The sequence below is a fragment of the Patagioenas fasciata genome, chromosome Z (genome assembly GCF_037038585.1).
Source record: "Patagioenas fasciata isolate bPatFas1 chromosome Z, bPatFas1.hap1, whole genome shotgun sequence".
NCBI lineage: Eukaryota > Metazoa > Chordata > Aves > Columbiformes > Columbidae > Patagioenas > Patagioenas fasciata.
Genome location: NC_092560.1, coordinates 13,376,647 through 13,403,132, shown reverse-complemented (window position 1 = coordinate 13,403,132; position 26,486 = coordinate 13,376,647). Strand labels below are relative to the sequence as shown.

The following is a 26,486-nucleotide window of genomic DNA, read 5'->3' as shown; positions in this document are numbered from 1 at the left end:
TGTGACGGAAGTGCGCCGCTCTGCTCGCGCTCTGCGGCGCGGTGCCTGCCGGGAGGTGGAGTCTCACCGCCTCACGCCGGCGCGCCCAGTGACACCTGTTCCGGCGCGGCGCTGGGCGGTTTCCGGTGGCGGCGGCCGCGGCGGCGGGGAGAGTTGCTGTGTCAGGACACCTGGGCGGCCTCCCGCCATGGCGGGCGACGGCAGCGCGTACCGGCTGAGCTGCTCCCTGCTGGGGCACGGGCAGGACGTGCGGGGCCTGACCTGCAGCCTCTTCCCCCCGGGCGGTTTCGTGTCCGTTTCCCGGGACCGAACGGCGCGGCTCTGGGCTCCTGACGGGTGAGTGCTGGGCCGCTGCGCTTGTCGGCAGCGCCGCCGGCGCTAGGGGGGCCTGTGCGGGAGGAAAGGCGAGAAGGTGCAGCCGCTGGGGCCCCGCCGGGTCGGTCCCCAGGGGCGTGTCTTCCCTTGGACTGTGGATGTGGATCGGGTGGATCGGAAGGGGCCGGGGAACGGCGGCCTGTGCGGGGCAGCGGGAGGCGTTTGAGTTTGTGAGCGCCTGAAGCGTGGCCTCTTGGCCACCTGCCTTTGGGGAGGGTTGTAATTGCTCAACCGCTTAGCTGTATGGCGATATTTTAGCGTGCTTTGCAGGCACTAATCATGTCTATAAATCTGGGCATCTTTTTTTGCAGGTTCTGTTAATTTAGTTTCCACCTTTTGGTACTCAGTACCAAAGTAATCTTGCAAAGCAACAATGTTGTGTTTTTGACAGTGAGGCAGTATGGTTTAAATATTTTTAAAAACTCTTTTCTTGCTCTTGCTGCGCAGACTTCTTTCTACATGAAATGGATTATGAACCAAAAACTACACAGAAAATTTATGTACACAAAGACATTGGAATGAGAAAAAAATAAACAGTATTTTCTTTGATATTCATGTTGTATAGGGTTGTCTCCTACTGGATTTGTCTTGTTGAATTAACGCAGTGAGTTTTTCAGTGTATAGTTATGACCAGAAGAGGTACTGCTAAGCAATGAGAATAGGAGACGGTGGAGATATAGGGTATTGCAGGAAGCAACAGGACATATCTATCATATCATAACTATATGTGTGTAACTTCAAAGTGTGAACTGCCTTCTGAAGTTGCTAGGCATGGCTATTCTTTCCATTGTCTTCCAGGGAAACAGAGATAAATGGCAAATTTGCCTGAATGCTCAAATGTGTGTTTAAGTTGATGTCTGTAGCTCTGTAGTTCAAGGGAAGGAAGACTAATCTCATTAATTGTATCTTGTTAAATCTCTCATCACGTGGGGAAGAACTGGTTAAATTGCATAGAAATTTATTGCAGGAGAGGGAGTCTAATTCTAATCCACAACTTTTGAGTGCTATGTCAGGAAGACAGGAGTAACTTATGCAGAGTCATAGGACTGGTAGTGATTCTCTCTGCATTGAACACTCTGAGATTACAGTAGCAGGGCTCAGTGGGCAGGCAAACTGCTACCTGTTATTTTTGTTATTTAGATTGTACAGGGAGGTATGTTACCTTAATTTGTTTCCTGTATCTTCAACAGAAAAGACATTTTAGAATTTGGAAGAGTATCACGATTTCCCTATGTATTCCAAGCTTTCCAAGTGCCACCGTTTTTTGCAGGGCAACAGTAGAATGTGGCAGATGCTCTCTGTCGATGCTCTGCCCTCTCCACTAAGGAAAGGGAATAGGTACTTTCATATGTAAGTTCTTTAGCTGGGCAACAATAGGGCAGCCGAAACGGGCTTGCCTCTGCGCTGCCAGTTATTCCATATCCATTACTGTAACCACCTCCACAGGTCATTTGCCACTGTCCATAAGTCAATATAGAGATAAAATACCGGCCGCTTTCCCTGTTCAGCTGTGTCTAAGGCCAGCTGTATGGCTTTTACCCTGCAAACTGACTTCATTCACCTTGTACCTTATCAACTTCTGTGACTTGTCATGTAGGACTCCACATAGCAACTTTCCACTTTCAGTGCTTTCCCACAGAATGGCTGTTTCGATCAGTGAACAGGGCATACCACCTTTCATTTTCTGGTAATTCTTAATGCAGTGGAGCTTCTTCAGCCTGTATCACTTGCTGTTCTCCTGATGACATTCTGAAATCTTTGCCTTCCAGCCAGTCTGTGATCACTTCCAAGATTTCTGGACAATTAGGATTTTGTGTTCAAGCCCACTGTGTGATTAATGTAATCCACTTACTCCATGTGGCATTGGTTGCATGATGAGTAGAATAAACCTTTTCCTTGAACATCCAGCCTAGTACTGGTAGTCAGGGCTCCAGAAGGAGCTGTGCTTTGGTACCAACCACTTTCAAAGCAGCTCAAACTCTGTCATATGGTGCAAATATTTCTTTTTCAGTTGGGGTATAGTTGTCCTTGGAGCCCTCGTGTCCTTGACTCCAAAACCCTAAGGGCTGACCTTGAGTCTCACCTGGTGCCTTTTGCCAGAGGCTCCAGGTAGGACAGTTATCCCTGGCTACAGTATAGAGCACATTCTTAATATCTTGTCCTCCCTGGACTGATCCAAGGGCTGATGCATGTACAATTTCTTGTTTATTTTGTTCAAAGACGTGTTGTTTTTCAGGGCCTCATTGAAAATCATGCTTCTTTTGGGTCACTTGATAGAAAAGGCACACAATCTGGCTGTAATCTGGAATATGCATTTTCCAGAAAACCACAGCGCCTAAGAAGGCTTGTGTTTTCCTTTTTGTTAGTTAGGGGAGACATAGCTGTTACTTTATTCATCGTCTGTACTGGGATCTGGCAATGCCCATCTTGCCATTTAATTCCTAAAAGCTGGATCTCTCATGCAAATCCCTTGATCTTACCTCTCTTTGTAGGAAACCCAGCTTTCAAAAGAATTTGAATTATTCTCTCACCTGTTGTTCTTTGACCTTAAGCAGTCCTACAGCAGAGGCAGGCAACGCTGACAGCTGTTTAATGTTCTCAGTCTCTACAGCTGCTATGCCAAAGGCCCACTGATACCCTTCTGGGTCCTTAAAATACCCTTTCCTGAGGTAATCTATACCAGGGATGCACAGAGTGTCTGAGCCAGTCACACTAGGGTGTCTTTCCACTCATTTCCAGTCAGGCTCACTTCAGTTGCTAATTCAGTCAGCTCCTAGGATCCCCCATCACTCTAGAAATACTGATGAACTCTGTCCCTTTATGAATCATTGGTGTCAGGTACACTGTGTGCTGGTCTCTACCAGAACCAGACACATGGTTCTGACATACCAGGCCATCAAACAAATCCACATAGTCCAATAAACTTGGTTGTCCCTCCGTTGCACCTGGCTGGAGTCAGGGCCCCTCTCTGTTTACTCATCCCTGGTAGAGAGAGACAAGAATCCCACCGACCCTGACTGGAGAGCCACACACTGGAAATGGGAGCAGCTTCTCTCTTGGGAGTTTTGTTTCTTAGCTCACATGCTTGTGCCTCTGTGTCAGGCTCTGATCCCAGTTGCTCATATCTTCCCTTGGTCATGCAGGAAAAAAGAGATGTCACCTTGTGGTGTGTTCTGTTTCTTTCAAGCTGGTCCTGCAGAAGGGCATCTTCTCCTAATGGCTGCAACTTGGGCCTGTGCAGGTGGAGAGTAAGATCTATTCTTCATCTTGTACGGTTTGTCACACAGTTTTTCAAATAAGTTCTGGGATTTCTCAGGTTTTCCACAACTGAGACACAGGCCCGTAGGGAGGAAGAGAGACTGTCTTCATACTGATGCAGTTAGCTGTATCAGCCACAGTGAGTGGCTCTTCTTCTCCCAAGGCTAATATTGCCAATATGTAGGCATATGCCAGGGGTCTGCTCTGCACAAACATCCACAATATAGGTTGAGTACGTGTCATTTCATCAGGATCTACAACTGTATGTGGGTTGCTGTGGATTATCTCCCATATAGCTAACCTTTTTCTATGGTGGTCCGTTTGCCTGGGCAGCATATAATATCATCCTTCAAGGGATACCCATTCTTTACTGCTGACAAGTTTCACCTCTAGAGGCTTTCAGTTTTTGTCTTCTTATCTAAGCGCCCTATCAGTGCCACCATCTCCAGCCAGTTATCCCAACTGTGCGGCTTCTCTGCCCTCTAAGTCCAAGCTATTCGGCTTGCTAACCCTTCATCAAAGGAACTAGGTTGTAAGTGCTTCACTTCATGATGACTAAAATCTTTTTTCATACCTTGCAGCTCTTCTAGAGATAAGAAGTGGACAGTTACCTCTGGTTCTAACTCTTCCAGCTCTGATAGCTCTGCTTTAGAAGGACTCTCTCCCCGTTCTCCATCTTCGCCTTCCTCTACTAGGCGAACTGATTTTCTTGTGTATTTCTTCAAGGTTACTGGGGCAACTGATACTGTTGAAGTCTGAATAACAACAGGACGTGCTGTAGGGGTTTAAGTGACTGCAGTAGCTATCTCTGAGGTTGGTGTAGCTGCAGTATCTATCACAGTGGTTGCAGTGTCTGCAGTGCTTGTCGTGGAGGTCATGGTGGCTGCAGCACTTGTAGAGGCTGCAGTAGTGGTGGTGAGGGCGGGGATTGCAGCATCACACATCGTGAAAGTTGAGATGGCTTCACAGCACCTACACCTACACCAATACTTAGTCTTACACCACACCTGAAAAACATTCAGCAAAACTGATAATAGAAGCATGCTAATTTGATAGTCCTGGGAATATCTGAAATTCCCTCAACCTAGTGAAATCAGATTAGCAGAATTAGTCTCTAATTTAGAAATGTAATCACTAACAAGGTCTGCTAGATGGCAACTGAAGTACTCAGATGAAGTTACTGCCACAGTTGACCTTCTGCGCTGCTCATTATCATCACTTGATAAAGATAAGAGATCAGAGCAGTAATGGCCCATTTTATCATGGCATAGATCATTACTAAACACCACAGCAAAGCGATGCCTTTCACCCAACACCCAGAATTCATAAACTCCACATAAACAGCAGCAAACAAAGCATATAGCAGATAAAGCAGGATTAAAGCATGTGGTTCTGAACAAAGCTCTGAAAAGACATGATATAAAACTGAGCTTAATGACAAGAAAATCAGCATGATGAAAGCTGTCTGCTTTAATTTCCAGACTCCTTGAAACTCTCGAAGAAAAAAACTGATACTTCCTCAGCTGCGCTTTCCCCAGTGTCCTCCCTCCAGAGCTGAGATCTGAACTCAGACCCCCGAGGCTGAGAGTCCAATACTCTCCCAGTTATGCTACCCAAGAAGCTGCTTTGGTGCTTTGTCAGAGTCCCTCTCAGCCCCTCACTCACCCCACATTGGGTACCATTAAATCTGTCATTGTTTATTGCTGGGCAACAATAAAGTGTGGCAGATGCTCTCTATTAATCCCCACCCTGCCCTCTAAGGAAAGAGAAAAAGGAAGGAGGAAAAGGGAGAAAGACTTACAAGTTGGAAACTTAAAACAGGTTTACTAATAATAAGAGAAGTAATGCAAAATATACAAAACCCATATTGAATCTCCAAGTACCTGTGGTACCTTGCCAGTGGCTGCTGGGCAAACACCAAGAAGCCCTGGACTGGATGCCACAGTAGACAGGAACTGGTTTCAGGAATGCCAGAACTGAAATATAGATCGGGATCATGGGCAGGACAACAGGTGGGGTCCTGTTCAGGTGCTGGCCATGGATAAAGAAAGCAAGACCCTTGTGACACCCAGCTTTAAACTGTGTATGACATGTATGGCATGGAGTACCTTGTTGGTCAGTTTGGGTCACCTATTCTGTCCACCCTCCCTGCAAGTACAACCTTTTTATGACACATCATTTGTGGAATATTGGAGTTCTGTCAGTGACCTTTACTGCTGTTGCAATAAAATATAAACATGGGCCCTTTCTGCATACCATTGCTACCTTTGGCAGAGTAGAACAGCAGTTGTTATCAGCTCTGAAGTGAACACTGTCTGAAAAATATGCAGCTGTCTTCAGAAAACATGTAGTTCGTTAGAACTTAAATGGAAAGAAAATTCATTAAAAATTAATTGGTCTTGTTTTAACCAAAATAAGGACACCAGCTGTTAAGAGTATGAAGGATGACAGTGTTATATGTTTTGGGGGGTAAAAAAAAAAAAAAAAGAGAAAAAACAAAAACCAACCACCACAACCCACACGTCTTTTTTGTGTGGGGATAGGTAGCTTTTTTCCAGTTAGTGCTATAACTATTGAGGCTGGATGATGATAAAGAGATAAGGCTGCTGCTTGAATCAGTTATGATCTATTTAGCTATTAGATCTCTACAGTGCTCATAATAAAGAGACAATAAATAAATTTGGCAGGTAGAAAACTTTCTTCATGTACATGCTGTGTTTTAGGGTATATTGGGGTACATATTTGAGTCATGGGACAGCAAAATATTTCATAAAGGTAAACTGCAACTACTTCTGATAAAGTTGGGCACAGTGTTTGCCAAGAAGCAGGGAAAAAGAAAACTATGGCCTTCCAGGCCTATCATTACTGAAAAATAAGCAGAAAACTTTAAATACTGCTTACTGGCTTAGAATGCTGGGATATAATTTTTCTTTTAAATTTTTCATTCTTTATAGGTCATCCATAGTATTTATTCAGCAGAATGCAAGCATAGATATTAATTCAAGTAATGGAGTATGAAACACCTGTTGTATTTCAGTGCCTCAAATAAGTACTGTTTCTGTCATGACTCTGAACTGATTGTTGTATATGTTTAGTCTTAACAGGGGATTTGCTGAAATGCACTGTATGAGTGGCCACTCAAATTTTGTATCTTGTGTATGCATCATACCTCCAAGTGACCTCTATCCTCGTGGGCTGATTGCAACTGGTGGCAATGATCATAACATTTGCATTTTCACAGTTGACAACCCAGCTCCTCTTTACATCCTTAAGGGTCATAAGAATACAGGTATGTACTAATTTTATTTTGGAGTTTTTTGCATAAAAGTGAGTGTGATTTCTTAGAGAGGAAATTAAGTTGAAATTGTAAAACTCAATTTTGATTTATTTGGTATTTAACATAGCAGACTATGGTTTTTATAATCTCAATTCATGCAGTGACAGTTCATTGCAAGGACTTTGAAGTTTGCACTGGATGTCTGAGCTTTTACTGTGTATGAGAACACATGGCAATTTATAGAATGATTACCCTTTTGCCAAGAGTAGCAGTTTTAAGAAACAGTTAATTTAATTCTCTACATATTAATCTTAATTTTTATGTCCAAGTTGAGTCAAATAGAAAAAGTAAGCTTCCTAGATAAAAATACTTTAACTGCACATTTTGTTACCCACATGGGGGTCTAATATTAATTGATACTTTAAGTATAGCAAAGACTAAAAGCTCACTGCAAAAATTTTCTCTCTCTTTGGTCAGGTGAGTGTAACGTGTGACATTATATCAACTTTGTGTACCTTTTCTTGAGCTATATAATAAAAGATTCAGCAATTTTCATATTAGCATACTAAGTTTGTCCTTTTCCTGAGCTGATCTAGTATTTACTAGACCTTTGAACAGTCTAATCATGTAATTAGGTATTGTCAAAAATAAACATTTCAGGACTTGGCCATTTTGGATCTTTTTTTTACAGTGTTAAAGGATGGCTGTGGAGACTAGTTTGAAAATACCCTGGACTGCTAAGCAGCACCAAAAATTTATTTTTTTATTTTAAACTTCTTGTCTTTCCCTGAGAAAGAAAATAATATCACTGTGTAAGGAGGGATGGAATACCGTATGTACTTTGTCACAAACGTGGGATGAATGTGTAGATAAAATAACATGTGACATGTTTCCTCCAGATGTGTAAGAAGAGATGAGGTATTGTAGGCAAGTTATAGATTTCCCTACAAAAAAATATTTGTAGCAGCTCTTAAAATAATGTAAAACATTTAAAAATGTAAAATTACATTAATTGTGATATCTGTTTTAAAGTGTGGAAAAAGTAGGACATGACAAGTGACAGGGTCAGTTCCCACTGTGGAATGACAGAATCAAGAAACATAAAGCCATACTTTCCTTTTATGAACAGATAGATGGACACAGCACTCTCTGTTTATGACTTAGCTCTTTTTGTAAACTTACTAGTGTAGCCTTATTAGCGCTATATGTCTTCAGTTTTATACCTGTGTATCACTGGAACATTTGCAGATTATCTTTTTTGCTAAATCTTTAAATGTTACCACAATTTCTTGGTAGCAGTATTTTGCCTTCCAAGAGGATGAGCTAAGTGTTCTTTTATGAGAGATGTTGCTTCTTGAGGGCATAAATTAATACATGCTGATGAAATCCAGGCTTTCTCTATGATCTTAAAACTAAACATTTGCATTAATTCTGTGTCTTGACTAGTTATCTAACCCATCTGTCAACATATTCTAGTCTGAGGAGAATAGATCTAGTATGAAGAGAAATTTAAAATATGACTCGCAAAAGGATGTGAAAATTTGTAGTGTAAGGCAAAGAGATTTTAAGGCAACTCCTTTCTAGGTTGCAGTGCAACTACAGTTTCACTTAATCCTTTTCCGAACTCCTCAACACCAAATGTGCCACTAAACCCTAATAAATCTCCTTAAATAAATATCTTTAAATTGCCGGTATGAGATTGGTGGCAATGCAGGAAACTTGCCAGTGCTGATTTGAACATTCATTCCAGTTTGCAGCCTTTCATCTGGGAAATTCGGCACGTTATTAAGTGGATCATGGGATACAACAGCCAAAGTCTGGTTGAATGACAGATGTATGATGACATTACAGGTATGAAGTTCCTCTCCATTAATATAAAATAGGTGCTCTGATTTTGATTCTGACAAGTTTCATGATGTTGTTTTTTTTTTGCAGGGTCATACAGCTGCAATATGGGCAGTGAAAATACTGCCTGAACAGGGATTGATGTTGACTGGTTCAGCTGACAAAACTATTAAACTGTGGAAGGCAGGCAGATGTGAAAGAACGTTCACTGGTATGTGTTGCTGCAGTTGGTAATTTAATCGTTTGCGTGCTCTTTTACAAATAGAAAAAATTTAAAACCACACAAAACCATAGGTAAACTGAACAAGTTTTCAGATGGATTTTTAAAGTGTCTCTATATGCCCAGAAATCTCATCACCTTTAAAAAATAGTTTTGTTTTTTTGTTTTTTTCAGAGAATAGGGAGCAACAAATTGCTTTTTTTAAAAAACCTTCTACCATAATGAAGATTGGTTGTCAGGATGTGATTTAAATAAAAATAGTATGCTACGGCTAATGGAAAGAAAAGCTGCATTAAAATTTTTCTTTTCTTTTATGAAGGACATGAAGATTGTGTGAGAGGGTTAGCTATTCTCAGTGAAATGGAATTCCTTTCCTGTGCTAATGATGCAAGTGTTCGAAGATGGCAGATCTCTGGCGAGTGCTTGCAGGTGTATTATGGACATACAAATTACATATACAGCATCTCTGTCTTCCCTCAATGTAAAGGTAAGATTGTTTTTGTGAATATTACACAACGTTATTCCAAAATGAAACAACAAGGTAGGCATTCTGTAGTTCTATGGAGATGCCACAACTAGAGACCTCAGTTACCATTTAATTTCCTTCTTTGCTGTAGCATAAATAATTTTTAAAAATATTGAGTTTTACTCCAAATCACACCTCAGCAGAATTGCTCTGGCAGCAGGTAAGATGAAAGGGCCTACATTAGGCTTAACTGTAAGGCTTAAGCAAAATTTTGGTGAAGTGACAGGCAAAACTGTTGTCTAGGTTGCCACCTGTATTTCAGCACTGTTACAGAATACTGAAATGGTAATGTATGGCATACCAGTTTGAGATAATGTAAATTTAATACTTCCACGGGAGTTTTCAAAGTGCATTATGCATAATGTAGGTTAAGAATTTTATTTGTGGGGCTTAATTACATTTGTTTTTGGAGGTAGAGGCTTAGAGGTTCAGAACTAACTGTTGCAGACAGTTGCAGAAGAAATTCCAGGTCAGTGACCTTTGTGTGGCTTATGGGACACTTGCATATTTGTTCAACAGGTAAAGTGCTTGTAGTTTAGTGGATATGTGTGTCGTAAATCTCTCATGCCTTAAAATTCCTCATTGAGAAGTTTGTAGACTTTTGAGAGTCTTTATGCATGTTTCGTGAAAAAGCAGGCCTGCCTTGCAAAAATCTAAATTTAAAACAAATGTCAAACTATGCAAGTATAGTGTAAGATAAAACAGTGATGGTTACAAAATAGTTCAAATTTCTCTGTTTAAGCTCTTAAAAGAAGGAAAGAATCTTTTGTTTGTCTTAAGCATAATTTCATTTCCTATCTGACTGCTTAGTGTGCAATTTATGCACTTTATTTTTTTTAGAAGACAGTTATGCAGTGGCTTTCTTTTAGCTCTCCTTTGAAATGGAGAGAAGTATTAAATTGTAAAAATATTCCTTTACTGTTCTAGTTTTTAGACATGCAGTTGCAGAATGGCATCTACTATTATAGTAAATTAAAAATATACTTTAGAAGTTTGCTTTTGTTTTGGGTGTGGGGTTTTCTTTTTTTTTTTCAGATTTTGTAACTACTGGAGAGGATAGGTCTCTTAGAATCTGGAAACAAGGGGAATGTGCTCAAACGATCAGACTCCCAGCTCAGTCTGTGTGGTGCTGCTGCGTGTTAGACAATGGTGACATCGTCGTCGGTGCAAGGTACCCAGGTTTTACTCTTCAGTGTATTTTATATGTAAATCTGCAGACCCTTGATGAAATGGCAAGCATCACTTTGGGTATCAGTTTCATCTAGATTTAAAAATACACTCATCAAAGTGTGTGTGAGGATTAAATTTAAACATGTGCTATATTTCATCCAGAAAGTCATTCCTGTGTTACGTGAATTGCAGAGGTAGAGTTCTTCGGGAATGTGGTAAACTATGAATAGACTGAGAAGGCACTTAGAAATACTGTATGAAGAACCATTTTGATAGGCTTGCCCTTTCTTGATTTTAAAATTACACTACAGATAGCATTACTTGGTTAAGTCCTTCTCTGGATGCTTGTAGTGTGAGAGAAAATTCCTTTCCTAAAAATAATTGGGAGGGGTTGTTAGAAATAATGATGTTTTCTCATGACATAGAATTCACCATTAGAATGTATGTAATAATGTAGGCATTTAAATAGTATTCCTGTTTGAATGTTTTTCTCTCTATTCAGTGATGGAATTATAAGAGTGTTTACACAGTCTTTGGAACGTACAGCAAGTGCTGAGGAGATTCAAGCTTTCGAAAATGAACTTTCCCAAGCATCCATTGACCCTAAAACTGGTGATTTAGGGGATATTAATGCTGATGACCTTCCTGGAAGAGAACATCTTAAGGATCCTGGTAAGTTATTGTACTTTTGTCATGTTAAGAGATGCCTTCAAATCTTGGTTCTGAAGTATTGAAACTTTCCATAGTTTCCAAAATTAAGGCTTTGCTTACTTTCAATAGACTTGCTGAAGAAAACAGCTTAATTTTGCTCTACTGTCCTTTCATTGATTCTTTTGGAGGCAAAACTCTTGTTTAAGTGTAGTGTTTGTGTTTTGGTTTCTTTTGTTTGTTTTGTTTTGGTTTCTTGTTTGTTTTTTGGTTGGGTGTTTGTGGTTTTTTTTTTTAAGACTAAAATAATAAAAATATTTCTCTTATGAGATAATTTAGAAAAAGGTGTAAGTCAGGAATCTGCACTGTATTTAAGATGTTTGGATCTGTTATGTCAGCTGTGCCAGTGGTATATGAGACAGTTATGTAATTTGCAAAGGACTGATGAATGTGGATTTTTTTTTCCAAAAAAGAAAAGTAGACATACATTTTCTGCTTGAGCTTTTGGCTTGAAAAAATAGTTTGTCTTGATTGTTTCAGTTTACAGTTTCCAGGTGGCTGGGAGATCACTGAGAATACAGTGGAAGTAGTGGTAGTTACAGTTACTTTTAAATAGACAAATAGTTATTTATGGCACTTGCTCATATCAGCAAGTGGCATGAATCTTAAAATTGTATGAAGCTTCCCATCTTATTATACTGTGGGAGAATATCACCCTTCTTGATTGTCATCTCCTGGGGAAAATGGTAAACTTCTGAAAGATTTGACTTAAGGATTGCTTTTGCAACTTAGTCTGATGGCAGATACCATTACTGTGATTATAAAATACTGTTGTCAAGATTTCTGCTATTCTTGTTGCAACATGTAGTATCTGGTTACTTCCTGTGCTGTGACTTTAAATGTTGGTGAACTACCTTTTCATCTTTGCAGCCTTTTTTTTTTTTTCTCTCCTAAAAAAAATTCGTATTCTTGAATTTCTTCAAACTCTTTAAATACTTCTGTCTACAGGAACTAGAGATGGACAGACACGGCTTATTAAAGATAATGGGAAAGTAGAAGCATATCAATGGAGTGTTAGTGAAGGAAGATGGATAAAGATTGGTGATGTTGTTGGTTCTTCTGGAGCTACACAACAAACATCTGGAAAGGTTTTATTTGAAGGAAAGGTATACACATACTTTAATTAGTTTTATTCCTTCCTAAGTAAAATGCTTAGTTTTCTGTTAAAAATTCTAGTCTTTGTTTAGATAAAATGTAATTTAGAGAGTAGATATTTGTTGGTACTTTTTTGTCGTCTTTGATCTATTAAAACTCAGAGGTAGAAGTATAAATAAGTACTACTTGCTTTATTACTTTTGAAACATGTTTGGTAAAATGAGCAAGCGAATGAAGACAAATTATTTTGTAGAAACAAACTATTAGTAGAGAAATTATGAAGTTCTCTAGTATTTGTTGCTGATACTTTGAAAAGTTAATTTTAACTTCCTTTCTGAAGGGAGTGAAGCATACAATTTATAATGTGAGGCGTACCTAAAATATTAGATACCAGGCTTTCTGTAGTAACTTGAATCTAAAGACAGATGAGCTGAAAAATGTTTACTTTACTGAAATAAACACAGAAAAGTCTCTGTCTGGTGCCAGCACAGAAGGAATGACTTTGTGACACTAATATTATCTCTCACATGGCTTAAAGAAACCTTATGAATTTGTGTTTTTCTACGATTAGAAGTGTGCTTTTAAGACTGAACTTTTTTGAGGCATCCGACTGTCCTGTAGCTTTGCAGGCAGCCAGACCTATTCACCTGTCCATGAGAGTTATCTGATGCATCTCTTTTGTAATATATCTACACACATATTATCATGGTATGTTGTTCTAGCCTAGTGTTGAAACAGAATTCTGGAAAAAAATGGGGTGTGCTTTGTGTTTTGTTTTTTTTTTTACTTGCAGCCTGTGTAGGACAGTAGTATTGCTACAATCAGTATGAAAGTTTTTAGGCTTAGCCTTAGGCCGTGATTAGTCAGCATTTGATACATTTTAATGTAAAAACTGCTGACAAACTTCTAATTTGTTTTTATTTTTACTCTGCATAAAGGAGTATGACTATGTTTTCACTATTGATGTAAATGAAAATGGGCCTTCCTACAAACTGCCATATAACATCACTGATGATCCATGGCTGACTGCATACAACTTCCTGCAGAAGAATGATCTGAATCCTATGTTTCTGGATCAGGTGGCCAAGTTTATTATAGACAACACTAAGGGGCAAACACTGTTGAGTACAAGTGCTCAATTTTCGGATCCGTTTACAGGTAAAAAGAATTACGCTTAAATGATGACATCAGCTACTCCTCACAGTTTTGTTTCATAAGCAACTTGTTCAGGATGCACTCCAACCCATCTTCCAGATCATTAACGAAGATATTGAACAGGACTGGATGCACCAGTGACTGGCCTCCAGCTAAATGTTGTGCCACTGATACCACGCTCTGAGCCTGGCTGTTCAGCCAGTTTTCAGTCCACCTCACTGCCTGCTCAGGCAGACTTTAATATATATAGCTCTTGCACTTCTTGTACTTCATGTCCTCAAATAATTGAGGGAAAGGCACAGATAGATCTGACAAGAAAAATATGAAAACTTGACAAACTTGTGAAGTATTTGCCAGAACAAATCTTCAACAAAATTCTGGTTAAGCCACTTGTATTTTTCAGTGTAGTCTTTTTTTTTTCCAGTGGAAGAAGACTCCACTTTTTATATTCTTCTAAGAGGTGGCCAGGTCCTGTCAGGGCATTTAATAAAATACAAAAAATTAGCTAGAGAATGGACTGAAACTGTGAAATACATAAATGACCCTTTATCAGGCAGGACATAGAACGAGAACAAATCAGTTACTCATAAGATTAACGATGTTAATTACAAAACGAACCACTCTTATTTCAATTAGTTTCACAAAGATGAAGTTAGGAATAAAATCTCATTAAAAAAATACAGCTAAATCTTTTTCTTGCAATGAACTCAAAATCAGAATACAGACTGCTTATCAGGTTCAGAGTTATTTCATGGCGCTGCAGTCATCTGAACTTACATACTTTTGATTTGGCTGTGTCCAAATGTGTAATGCATTTGCCCCAGAAAACAAATTGGTGACCCTCAAACAGGTAGGAAAAAATTGTTCAGCATTAAGAGACTTCTTCATAGATAGGATCAGATTTATTTTAATGCCACAATAAACAATAAGATATATTTGATGTTTGGCTTTATTTTTGAGCTGCTTGTGTCTGAAAAGTATTGACATTTTAATAACATCAAGCTGTGTATAGTAGTCATTGCTTTTCTTTCTGTTTTACTAGGTGCTGGACGTTATGTTCCAGGCTCTTCATCTGGATCAAGTACAATACCTGCGACAGATCCATTTACAGGTGATGTAAAATTCATAACCTGTCTTGCTAGCATTTAAAATGTGTATTTTGTCATGTTCAGTTGCATGCAATGTTTGACTCCAAACCACTATTTCTTGCAGTTCTCCATTTGGGTAAGTAGAGTGGGACAGACTGATAAGGTGGAGTCCGCTACTGTCGGAGCATGTCCAGATCTTTTTTAGCAGAGGAGAGCCTTCTCTGTCTCCTCTGCCTCATGTTACTCTGTCCTCTACAGCAGAGCAGTAAGGTCATAAACCTTAGGTTTTGTCAAACTCTCATATGCATGGCAATACAGGAATGGGTATATTCATAGAACTAGTTTTCTTTTTTTCCTTATTATTGCTTTCTTTTCTTATCACATGACCTTTATTGGTACCTACAACACTAAATTTTGGATTCTAACCCTCCCTGGCATAGCTAGTTTAACGTCCTCCTCACAAGTTCAGCAAGCCTGTTTGCAAAGACATTCCATCCTCCTATTCCTGATCATTATCTCTTGCTCTTCAAAGAGGGTCCTGTTGTCGTTGATGTCAAAGTCGTGCCTGCAAAACCAGCCATGCAGCAAGTTGGTGACCCACTAGATGAGTCAATGTCTACTCAAGTATTTTTGCGTTGCTGGCAGCCATCAAAGAAACACCAGCTGGGCTCTTTGCCCTTGCCCACAGAGCTCTCTAATCACTCTTTATACTCTCCAGGACTTCCTTGACAGTATCACTGATGCCCATGTGGAAGAGCAACAGGTTAATAGTCTGAAGACCATGCAGGCCATGGCAGTCTCTCTGCAGCATCCTGGCCCCCTGCAGACACAAACCTCCCAAGATGTTGGGTCATGTCAATAGATGGGTGCCTGCACAACCTGGAGGAGGAAGCCCCCATCACTGCTCCTTGTCTTTCCCTTTTTGCAGACACAAGGTGCAGACTTAGCTGCCTCTGATGTATCCCCTGTTGGGTGTTTGTCCTCACCAGTGGCAGGGCACTGTGCCTGTTCTGCATTTGCCAATCTACAGGTGGACCAGAAGCCTTTGTGCTCTTACCAAAAGCCACAACCATCAGTCTTCCCCATCTTGACAGTCTTTCTCTGTTCCTGTTCTACTGTGGTCCCCAGCTGTATCTCCTCCCTTGCCTTGTGTGGCTCAGGCTGTGGTCTCTGCAGATGCAAAGACCCTGTGGGTCCTTCAGCTGAGCCCTCAGTGCCACAGAGTCCACCTCCCACAGGAGAGGCTACTATTGACCACAGGCACAGAGAGAAGCCAGGCCTGGGCAGCAGTGCCCTCCCTCTCACGTTTGTCATGGATAAGGCATCTGCTGTGCTGAGGGTCTTGGCCGTGCCAGAGTGTCTCCCAGCTGTGGATCACTTAGCTTGCAAATGCCATCATCACCACCAGTACCACCTTCACACATACACATAGATTTAATCCTTAAATTTCAGGAAATGTTGAATGAAGACGTCTTTTTAATTCCCTTAGTGCAAAATAGCACCTTAATAGTGATATTTCAAAAGTAGTAACTGAATTAATGTGTACATTACCTCTTTACCAGTGGTGGTGTTTAAAGAGCGTAATGTCTCTGTTCAGGTGCTGGTCGCTATGTTCCTGGTTCAGCATCAAATGCAGTAGCTCCAGTGGGTGGGGTTGATCCATATACAGGTAAGAGATGATACCTGCTGATGAAAAGCATTCCTGATCTTTTGTTTAATTTTTTCCTTTGACACAGATTCTATATTGAAGCAAATTTAAACACAACTAAAAATAATGAGCCAATTGAAGCTGCTTATACTCTGGAAATTATTCAGAAAAAAAGGTTAACAGAGACTTCCTTTACACATAGAAATCCTGCATAGAACCTTTAAAATATAGGAAAGTAATCTGGTTTTGAGAGAATTTTTTGGTTTCCTACTAGTTATGTTGTTGATCAAAGAATTTAATATAGGTACTTAAGGGAAATAACACAGTATCAGCCACAATTCACCTGTGATTCTAGGAAACCATTGTAAGTCATAGATTAAAGCTTTTTATAACTCTTTTTCTAGAGATTTCAGGCTGCTATTTCATGTGTTATAACTTGGTTATATCTGCAAATCTTCCAATATATAAAAGCTTTGACTATTCATTATGAAAATGATTAAAAGATGAGATTTCAGGGGAAGCAGGGATCTTTCCCTTTCCTATGAATAGCTGTGTATTCAGTTCATGTAATTCAGAAATCACTTTTAATAATTTACACATGCATAGTAAATCTTTACATTGAGAGAGAACTGTTTTTGAAGGTATTGCTTAAAGCTTTAACATTTGAATGTGAAAATAATGCAAGGAATGATAGCTATTTGCTAAGCATTCAGTTATTTTAAAGATATTTTTCTGAACAATGTCCAGCTGGAGAGACTTACTGGTAGGATATTGTTTGATGTCAAACAATTTTGCTACACTGTTGAACTTTTCATATTTCCTTTATGCAGGAATGGGCGCCTACCAGTCAGCTGCAGCGAAAGTTGAAAATATTTATTTTCCAAAGAAGGATGCTGTCACCTTTGACCAGGCCAATCCTACACAGATACTGGGTCTGTGTTTTAATTTCAAGAATGGTTTTATTTTTCATCTATCCGAAGTAACTTCATTTTTGATCTTTTCAACAAGCTAAGTGATTTCACATAGCTTTCATAATATTTCTTGGTTTTGACATTTTGAAACTGCATTCATCACTTTAATGGTGCATGTATTTGAAGGCTTAGTAAGAGTAAATTTCAAAAGCACTCTGTCAAATATAGGATATCTAATTTTTTCCTATTGGATTATGTCTGCTGTTATTTAGTGTCTTTTTTTGTTATGCTGGTGTATTTGAATACTGTGCTATTTTCTTCCTAGCTCCTGGAAATGTGAAATCCCTTTCTGATTTTGCTCATGAAAGTTGTAGTTCACCAGACACCCATATAGTATGATCTATGAAGTTTTAAAGTATGGCATTTTGCAGTTTCACAGGTTGTAATAGTCACTTCTGTATTTAAGCAGAACACTCTGGATAACAGAAGAAGAAAACATGCACAGTATTTAGTAATTATGCACGTATTTGGTAAATTATATTATTGTCTTATTTTTCCTTCTCTTTTGCCATGTTTCATTCCTGTATTTTCTGTAAGTGTTCCACAGAATCTCTACCCTATTTGTCACCGGTTTATTTCAGTATGTTTCTGTGGAGTGCTGTAGTACATTTATGGGCTTTGTAAAACCAGTTTGTATTCACAGTGTACCTGCCTTGAAGATCTCCAGATTAAAAGTCTCTTGCTTCCTTTCCTCCCCTTCATATACACAGCTTGAAAATATTGTATAGATAGCCTGACAAGGAAACTTAAAAAATGAGATTCTGCTTTTTACAAAAAGTAAACCTTCACCTTTATCCAGCTTCTTGAAGAGGGCAGGCTCCTGGCCTTACAGTCATGGAATCATAGAATGGTTTGCATTGAAGGGACCTTTGAACATCATTTAGCCCAACCCTCCTGCCATGGGCAGGGACACCTTCAGCTAAATCAGGTTGCTCAGAGCCCCATCCAACCTGGCCTTGAACACTTTCAGAGATGAGGCATCCACAACTTCTCTGGGTAACCTGCTCCAGTGTCTCTTTGGGTTTAAAACCATTAACCCTTCCCCAATGACTACAGGCCTTGGTAGAAAGTCTCCCTCTATCTTTCTTATAAGCCCCCTTTTTAAATTGAAAGGCTGCAATAAGATCTGCCTGGAGCCTTCACTTCTCTGGGCTGAACAACCCCAACTGTCTCAGCCTGTCCTGATAGGAGAGCTGTTTCATTCCTCTGATCATTTTTGTGGCCCTTCTCCAGACCCTCTCTAACAAGTCCATGTTCTTCTTGTGCTGGGGACTCCAGAGCTGGACGCAGTACTACAGGTGGGGTCTCATGGGAGCAGCCAATGCCATCCCTTGACCTGCTGGCCACACTTCTTTTTCTGCACCCCAGGATACAATCAGCTTTCTGGGCTGCAAGTGAACATTTACTCCACTCTGGTGGAGTAATACAGTGCATCAGTTTATTTTTGTCCAGTGTTATTGAAGGATAACCATATTAGGTTTCTGAAGCTTAGAATCTGAATATTTGATTTACTGAGTTTGCTGCAGACTGGAAACAGTGCATGGTTAAATACATTTGTAAATCTTATGGTTGGGCTGGAATGGATTTAATAGTTTGTATTTTTTTTTCATAGAGGCCCACAGTTGATTTTTTGTGCATACCATAAAGCTCAAAAGGGTGTACTAATATAATGCTGCCTGCTTCTGTCTTTATTGACATGACCGGCAGGTGCTTAATGCTAGATCCATTTTAAGGAAAATACTGCACATTAAAATAATTTTTCCAATACTTTGATTTTTAAATTACATTGAAATTTGAATATAGGACATAGTGCAGTCATATTTTGCTTATGGCAAATAATAAAAATACAAAAACTGTGATCACACTAAGAACATATAGTTTCTTTGTTGTTTTTACTACCTAATAATAGAAAAGAGCAAAAAACATATCATATTTCAGTCATGAAAGCTAGTGGTCTTGTGATTCTTTTTTTTGCATTTTTGCCTGCATGTAGGCTAAGATGTGAACTCTAAATCTCTGTGTTGCAGCATTAGAGGAGGCTTAATAGTAGTGATTATTGAGATGACGAGACTGGGAAAAGTAATGTCTAAAATTCTAGCACCCCCCAAAAAAAGGCAAAAAACCCCCCCGATTGCAGTAGTTGTAACTTGTTTGTAAAGTGCTTTTATATTATTTCATTCACGATCTGGATTTGTGAAGTTCTAATATCAGAAAGTCATGCTTCTTCTCTTGGTCTTACAGGCAAGTTAAAGGAACTCAATAGCAGTGCAACTGAAGAACATAAGCTTACAGAAGATGACTTGGTAAACCTAGAAAAATTATTGTCTGCAACATGCAACACCTCTGCAGAAACACCCACAGCACAGCAACTTCAGACTTTAAGGAGAGCAGTTAACTGGCCTGAAGGTAGACACTTGCAATGATTTTATGTACCGCCATCTCATTGATACTTCAATGTGAAGTGAAAGTCTTGTTATACTGTCTGTTATTCAGTCTGTCCCAAAGAGTTTATAACCCAAGTAGAAGCCAGAAGATGATAAATAGGTGTTAATAGCACTGATCAGTAGAAGGGGCAGTGACATGAATTGCAAAATTGGGAACTGGTTGTCAGGTTTTGTTGTTGGCATAACAGCGAACAGAAAGGAGAAGGGTGATATAAACATCAGTTCTGGTTATTTCATTAGCAGGAGCATCCTCAAGAAAGGTGTGAGGCTTGTTTTGCAATAGAGCAAAGAAGTGTCAGGTTGGTGTCCTAAGTAATCATTGAATGAGAGATGAAATTATGGAGATAAATTGTTTTAGAAATCTCAAAAGTAGCTCCTGTTTAATATGGTAGAAAAGAATTTACTGAAGCTAAGTTATGTGGTCAGAGCTGTATTAGTGAAGTGACATTCTGAATGAATGCAAGTAGAGGCGATATAATTCCATTTGATAATGTATCGTTGTCAGGACTGATGGATTAAAAAGGCTATTTCGGTTGTTACATTCTGGAAAAAATGGATGCATTGCATATGCAAATATCTGAGTATGCAGTTAAAATGAACTGCTTTCTTGCAATTGCAGTTAAAGATTTATTAACAGGAAGAATATTTTGGTATTAAAAAATCCATATTCCTTATATAACATCACTTAATCAAACTATATTCTGCACAGCTGTGAGCTAGTGATTACTGTTGTCTTCATACCTTTCAGACTTTGTATTGTACAAAGTATTAACTCTCAGTATTCTGCATATCTGCAGTAAAAACTGGTCAATAATTAGCTAGGCAGGTTCAGCTTTGATTTGGTTATAAGCATGGGATACCAGTAATAGACCCAAGGATATGTTCAAAATTTGGTAAAGTAGAGGGAAGCTACTGAACAAACTCTTAAGCTCAGCTTCCTTACAATGATTACCAGCTGATCAGTTGAGGACTTTTTTTTTTCCTTTGCAATTATGTCTGAGAGCTGAAGGTAGTCTAATTTTTTTTTCCTCATTTCTCTTTCTGTAAGCACTTTTGTTGCTGTACTAAACTGAAAGATATGGAATGAGGACAAGATGCTGCTTGTAGAGGTGTTCAGTCACTGAGAATCTTTCAAAGACCTTTCTGGATTAGTTATTTTGTGCTTGCCTTCAGTGTTATCAGTTGCAGCTTTGAGGAAAAATCTTAGGATAAACACAGTGCTTTGCAAAGAATCTTAAATTAAGGAGCATCTTTTTTTGTGATGAATGGTAGTGTCACTAGAATGGGTTTGTCAATACTTGTACTTACGAATTTCAAGCAACTTGTATTTTACCTGAATCTCTTCCTTCATTAAACTGTTACTGTCTCTTCCCAAAAACAGGGGTTTAAGAATGCCTATATCTGAAAGAAACTCAACAGCACGTTTCCACATAATACAATATTAACACTAAAATATTTTTGTTTTGTTTCTTAGATATTGTATTTCCAGCCCTAGACATTCTTAGATTGTCTGTCAGGCATCCCACAGCGAATGAGAACTTCTTCAGTGAAAAGGATCACGTACAATTTCTCGTCCTTCTCCTTAAATTTCTGAACCCTAAAGGAAAGCAAGCAAACCAGCTGTTGGCACTTAGAACTTTTTGCAATTGTTTTGTCAGCCAGGCAGGCCAGAAGCTCATGATGGAACAGAGAGATGAAATAATGACACAAGCAATAGAAATGAAATCAGCCAATAATAAGAATATCCACATTGCGCTTGCAACACTGACATTGAACTATGCTGTATGTTTACATAAAGTCAACAACATTGAGGGCAAAGCTCAATGTTTATCAGTAATCGGCACAGTTATGGAAGTAGTTCAAGACCTTGAAGCTGTTTTTAGACTGCTCGTGGCTCTTGGGACGCTAATCAGTGATGATACAAATGCTGTGCAATTAGCTAAGTCTCTTGGAGTTGACTCTCAAATAAAAAAGTATGCCTCTGTATCAGAACCGGCTAAAGTAAAGGAATGCTGTAGGTTTGTTCTTAATCTGCTATAATTATCTGTTTTACTTAGCAGTTGAGAGACACAGCGTATGCAGAAAAGAGGATGATTTTATTCATATTTTGTGACAGACTATAATTGAGAAAATACTGCTGCAAGATACTCATCAAATAAAAATTTTTACACCGTTTGTCATTTGATTGCTTTTCTGAAGTCTACAGTGCACAGGATCTTTGCAGAAGTCCTGACGTAGCTCAGATTAAAATAGAATAGTTTGGGTTGGAAAGGACCTTCAAAGCTCATCTAGTCCAATCCCCTGCCATGAGCAGGGAAATCTTCACCCAGATCAGGTTGCTCAGAGCCCCATCCCGCCTGGCCTGGTATGTCTCCAGGGATGGGGCATCTACCACACTGGAAACAGATCACCAAGAAGTCAAACCATCTCAGCACTTAAAGGTCATCTTCCCTTTTGAAACGTTGTTTTATGGCTTTTACTGATTTTAATCTAGAACTAGGTGACTTTTTGAGGGGTAGGATCTTTAACTACCGTATAGATGTTATGTTTCACTGATAAGTGAACATCTTGTAAAATTGCTTGAACTTCTATGAAAGTTTTTACATTATTTTTAATGACAGGAATACTCCACTAGCTGATAGCAAGTGTTTAAAGTATGTTGTAAAATATTAGATTATTTTTTTCATTAAAGTCATCATGAAGAGTGGGAGAGAAATTTAGATGCAGAGAACAGACTAAGGAGCAGAAACTGGTTTCCTAGAGATGTGATTGATACCCCATTCCTGAAGGTGTTTAAGAACCATTTGGACAATGCCTTTAATAACATGCTTTAACTTTTGGTCAGCTCTTGGGTGGTCAGACAGTTGACTAGATGATCATTGTACGTCCCTTCCAACCGAAATACTCTATTCTAAACTGTACAAATGTAAAGTCAAGTCTTGTTACAAAGTAGCTTTAACATAATAACTGTGGTGACTCTGAAAGGGGATAATAATATTTTACAGCTATTCCAGCATATTCAAGATGTTCGGCACAAAAGGGGGATGTTATTTCCTACCACTCCAGCAAATGTTGCACTTTGGTTTAGAATTAAGATGAAGTCAAGATGGTCAGTGTTCAAGTTACATTTTTTCATTAGACTAAGAGAATGGAAAACATGAAAAAAAAATGAGATCTCCTGGCACATGGGTTCTTGATCACGATACCTACCAGTCTGCCTCATCTGTGCCAGATTTTGTGACTGAGAGCTCTAGCTTCTTTTGCTCCATCTAACCAAACTGTCTGAATTACTACATACCTACTTAACTTTCAGCAAACCTTGTTTCTTAGATCCTTAGTTGCACACTTGTACTGTTATACTTCTGGTGAATTTCCAGATATGTATTCTCACAGTTTTGGTCATGGCCTTAGTCACAGGTTCTCTCATTTGATCCATTGCAGGTTCATGTATACAGCAGTCGACGAGATTATTCGGGATTTATAGTGCTTAACAATAGATCAACCCCTTCCTGGGAAAACATTTAAGAGGGTACCTTTAGGAAACCTGTCTGTTAAATAATGTGCCTGTCTGTTGAATTTTGGTTGCCTACTATACAATTGTTCTTGGAACTCTAGCTTTTTAATGTTGTGCTTTTTAACTGTCTTTGTACCTGTGCTATTTTAAGAAATCTATACTCACCTAACATTTTTGTTTTGTTATTGTGGGATTGCTCTGTTACAGATTACCTCTTTGCGTGAAAATTGTCATGAATTTTCCAGACCAAAAATTAATGTTTATATGAATAAACATACTCTTGCAACTTCAAGAAATTGTATGTTAAGAGATACTACAAAATTAACTTAAATTTGCAGGGAAATGATGCGGCACACAAAAAAATCCTTCATCTGGGGACCGCAGCACTACACGTTAGGGAAGATAGACAAAGCAGGCCAGAAATATTTGAAAAACAGCTGCTGCTGCTGCAGGATACTGTGATACCAGGCTGTTCACTATTTAGCATTGTTTGAGGGAACAGTGCCGGGGGGGGGACATCAGATTCGACCCCCAGAGGAATTGTTCTTGGAGTGTCTGTCTATATGTAGAGGGACGGGCAGTGGCAGCACAGGCAGTGGGGGTAATGTGTAAAGAAGGCAATGGGGGAGAAAAAAAAAAGGTACAGTATATTGTGAGATCTCACAACAAAGGTTTTTTTTTCCAGTTGACACAAAAGCATGTTGGTGTTCTTATGCCTTCATGTATATGTGCAGTAGCTTTCAGCAAGGATTTTGCCAAGCTAGCAAAACTAGGTACGTGCTAACACATGTTGGGTGCAAAAAGGAGAGAAACATCTCTTACAAAGCAGTGGACATTTTTTTCTGTCTTCTGACATACGACAACTGAATACTCTCCTTTTGTCAGTATTATCTTGAAAATGAATAATCACTGTTGCTCTTGTTTTAAATGGCACTTTCTAAAACTCCATTGTGGTACACATAAGCATGTGTGTACTTAAACACAGTAATATACCTGAGCGTACTACAAAAACCTGCTGCAGAGATCACCAACAACTAGAAAACCTAAGGAATGTCAACAAGATGAAGTTTCCATTTCAGTGAAAGGATGGTAAATCTGTTCCTAGGAAATGTGCCAGATAGGAGGTCCATGGCGTACAAACTTTTGGGACCAGAGAACGTTGAAAACAAGTATGTGCTTAGCACAGAACTCAAGAGATGTCTTGCTGTCTACAGAAATAAACCTCAAATGAGTTGATCTGTGTGCTAAGTGCTCCTAATTTGATTCACTGTAGGAACAGTAAAAGTATGTTTGGGAGATTTCAAGAGCCCTTTGAAGATCAATTGTGTCTTCTGCTAAGAATGTAAAGCTTCTCAGTAGATGATACGATTCTTCTGTTGGCATCTTCTAAGCTAGAATGGAAGCCCTTAGAAAGAACAGGGAGGAGTGGACAGAATAGGTGACCCAAACTGACTGAGGTGTTCCATGCCATGCTCATCATAGTCTCGCTCTCTTTGTCCATGGCTGGCTACTTAAGAGGACCCAACTGTTCTCCTGCCGGCCATCCTGATCCAGGTGCCAATCTGGGCATCCCTGAATCCAGTTCCTGTCTACTGCAGAATCCAGTCCAGGACTCCTGGTGTCTGCCTGGCACCTGCAACCTGCTGCAGGCACCACAGCTTCTCTGGAGATTAAATATGGGGTTTTAATATTTTGTATTATTTCTCTAATTATTAGTGTTATTTGCCTTTTTTTTTTTTTTTTTTTGATTTTACAACTTGTCTCTCTCACTTTTCCTCCTTTTCCCTTTCCTTAGGAGGGGGAGGGAAGAGGATGTTAATAAAGAGCATCTGCCACACTTTATTGTTGCCCTGCAGTAAATGTTGACAGTTTATTACTTTTTATCATCTGGCCACAGCGCTTTTGATCACCATTAGCTTTGTACAACTTGCATTCAGTGGATCTCTACCAAAATGGGAGAGTATCACCAATGCTGTTTGAAGATCCAGTACAATGTGGAGTATATCAGACTGGAAGGCAACATGTTTGGGCAAAAAACAGATCCAGAAGAAAGATAAATGGACACTCCAGTGCAGTAAATAAAGAAGAAAACTGTTCCATGTCTCAGCATAGAAAAGGAGGTTCTTAATATAAATTCTTTATGTTAAATGATGGACATTTGGCTACCCTGGTCTTTATTTTCACCTAATTATCCTCTTTAATTGGCATTTCCTTCTACAGATAATCTTGGCATTGGTAGCTGACGTCTGATCAGTGACTTACTGAACTGCACAGAGTGGTCATCTGCCTTGAATGGGCTTCTCTGATATGATTCCTACTTGTTTTCATCATGTGAGAAACAATTTGTGTCACACTTCTGCAATATGCATGAAATATCATGGAAAAAATAAATTTATTGTTGACATCACCATTCAGTGGGATATGGACATTTGTTTTTTTCATTATGGATATTACCATGCTCGAATCATTTTCAACAGAGCATGTCTCAGTGTAAGTCAGCAATACATCAACCAAATCATTAAGAACAAGTTCCTGGGTACAAAAGGTTACATGGGAACCAAGTTAAGGTGTTTACTGTGATGTGTAACCTGTTGCTTAAAGCTTCACACCAGGGGCTCAGAACAGCAGCTCTAACCATTTGTAAGCAGATCTGAGAGGTTCTCTCTGGAACAGAGAAGTAAGTCAGATGTCTCTCCGCTGGGCAGATTGTATAGGACTGTAGCAAAGACTAGACAAGTCAGCATTAAAGTTAGTAGTTTGTTTTGTTGTTTTTTGTTGTTGCTAGTTTTTTTTCTTCCCCCCCCTTCCCCAGGCAGAACATCTTGCAAATCTAATCAAATGTTTTGCAGCTGCCCCTGAGCATGAAGACAGTGCTACCTGGGTAACATAGTTTTCTTGGATTTTTTGTCATCTACGTGGGTTTCCAAAAGGCTTCGGAAAGGACCTCTGGTTCTAAGGAGCTGCTGCAGAAAGAGAACCAAGCTCTTCAGATTATTGGGAAAAGCGGCCAGGATTAAATAGTGGTTACGGAGCATCACGGCTATTTTTATAAGGGAGCGGCTTGCCTACGTCCGGGAGCAGTTTCACCGCCACCACACACCACCGCCACAAAGAACGACCGCTACCGGCCACCGCCAGCGGCTGCCCGCCCGCCCCGCCGGAAGGGGCGGGACGCTCTGCCAGGCGGGCCTA

The 26,486-nt window shown here is 39.5% G+C and overlaps 1 protein-coding gene across 1 annotated transcript; it reads left to right on the top strand.

Annotated features, from left to right (window-relative positions):
- The first annotated feature begins 106 nt into the window (after nucleotides 1–106).
- PLAA (phospholipase A2 activating protein) lies at nucleotides 107–21,955 on the top strand. The gene is made up of 14 exons (XM_065861108.2): nucleotides 107–336; nucleotides 6,729–6,922; nucleotides 8,661–8,761; nucleotides 8,846–8,966; nucleotides 9,295–9,462; nucleotides 10,537–10,672; nucleotides 11,174–11,343; nucleotides 12,328–12,485; nucleotides 13,413–13,632; nucleotides 14,672–14,740; nucleotides 16,315–16,386; nucleotides 17,196–17,297; nucleotides 19,578–19,742; nucleotides 21,255–21,955. The coding sequence occupies exons 1-14, from the start codon at nucleotides 188–190 to the stop codon at nucleotides 21,818–21,820; spliced, it is 2,391 nt and encodes a 796-aa protein (XP_065717180.1). The 5' UTR covers nucleotides 107–187; the 3' UTR covers nucleotides 21,821–21,955.
- The last annotated feature ends 4,531 nt before the right edge of the window (nucleotides 21,956–26,486 follow it).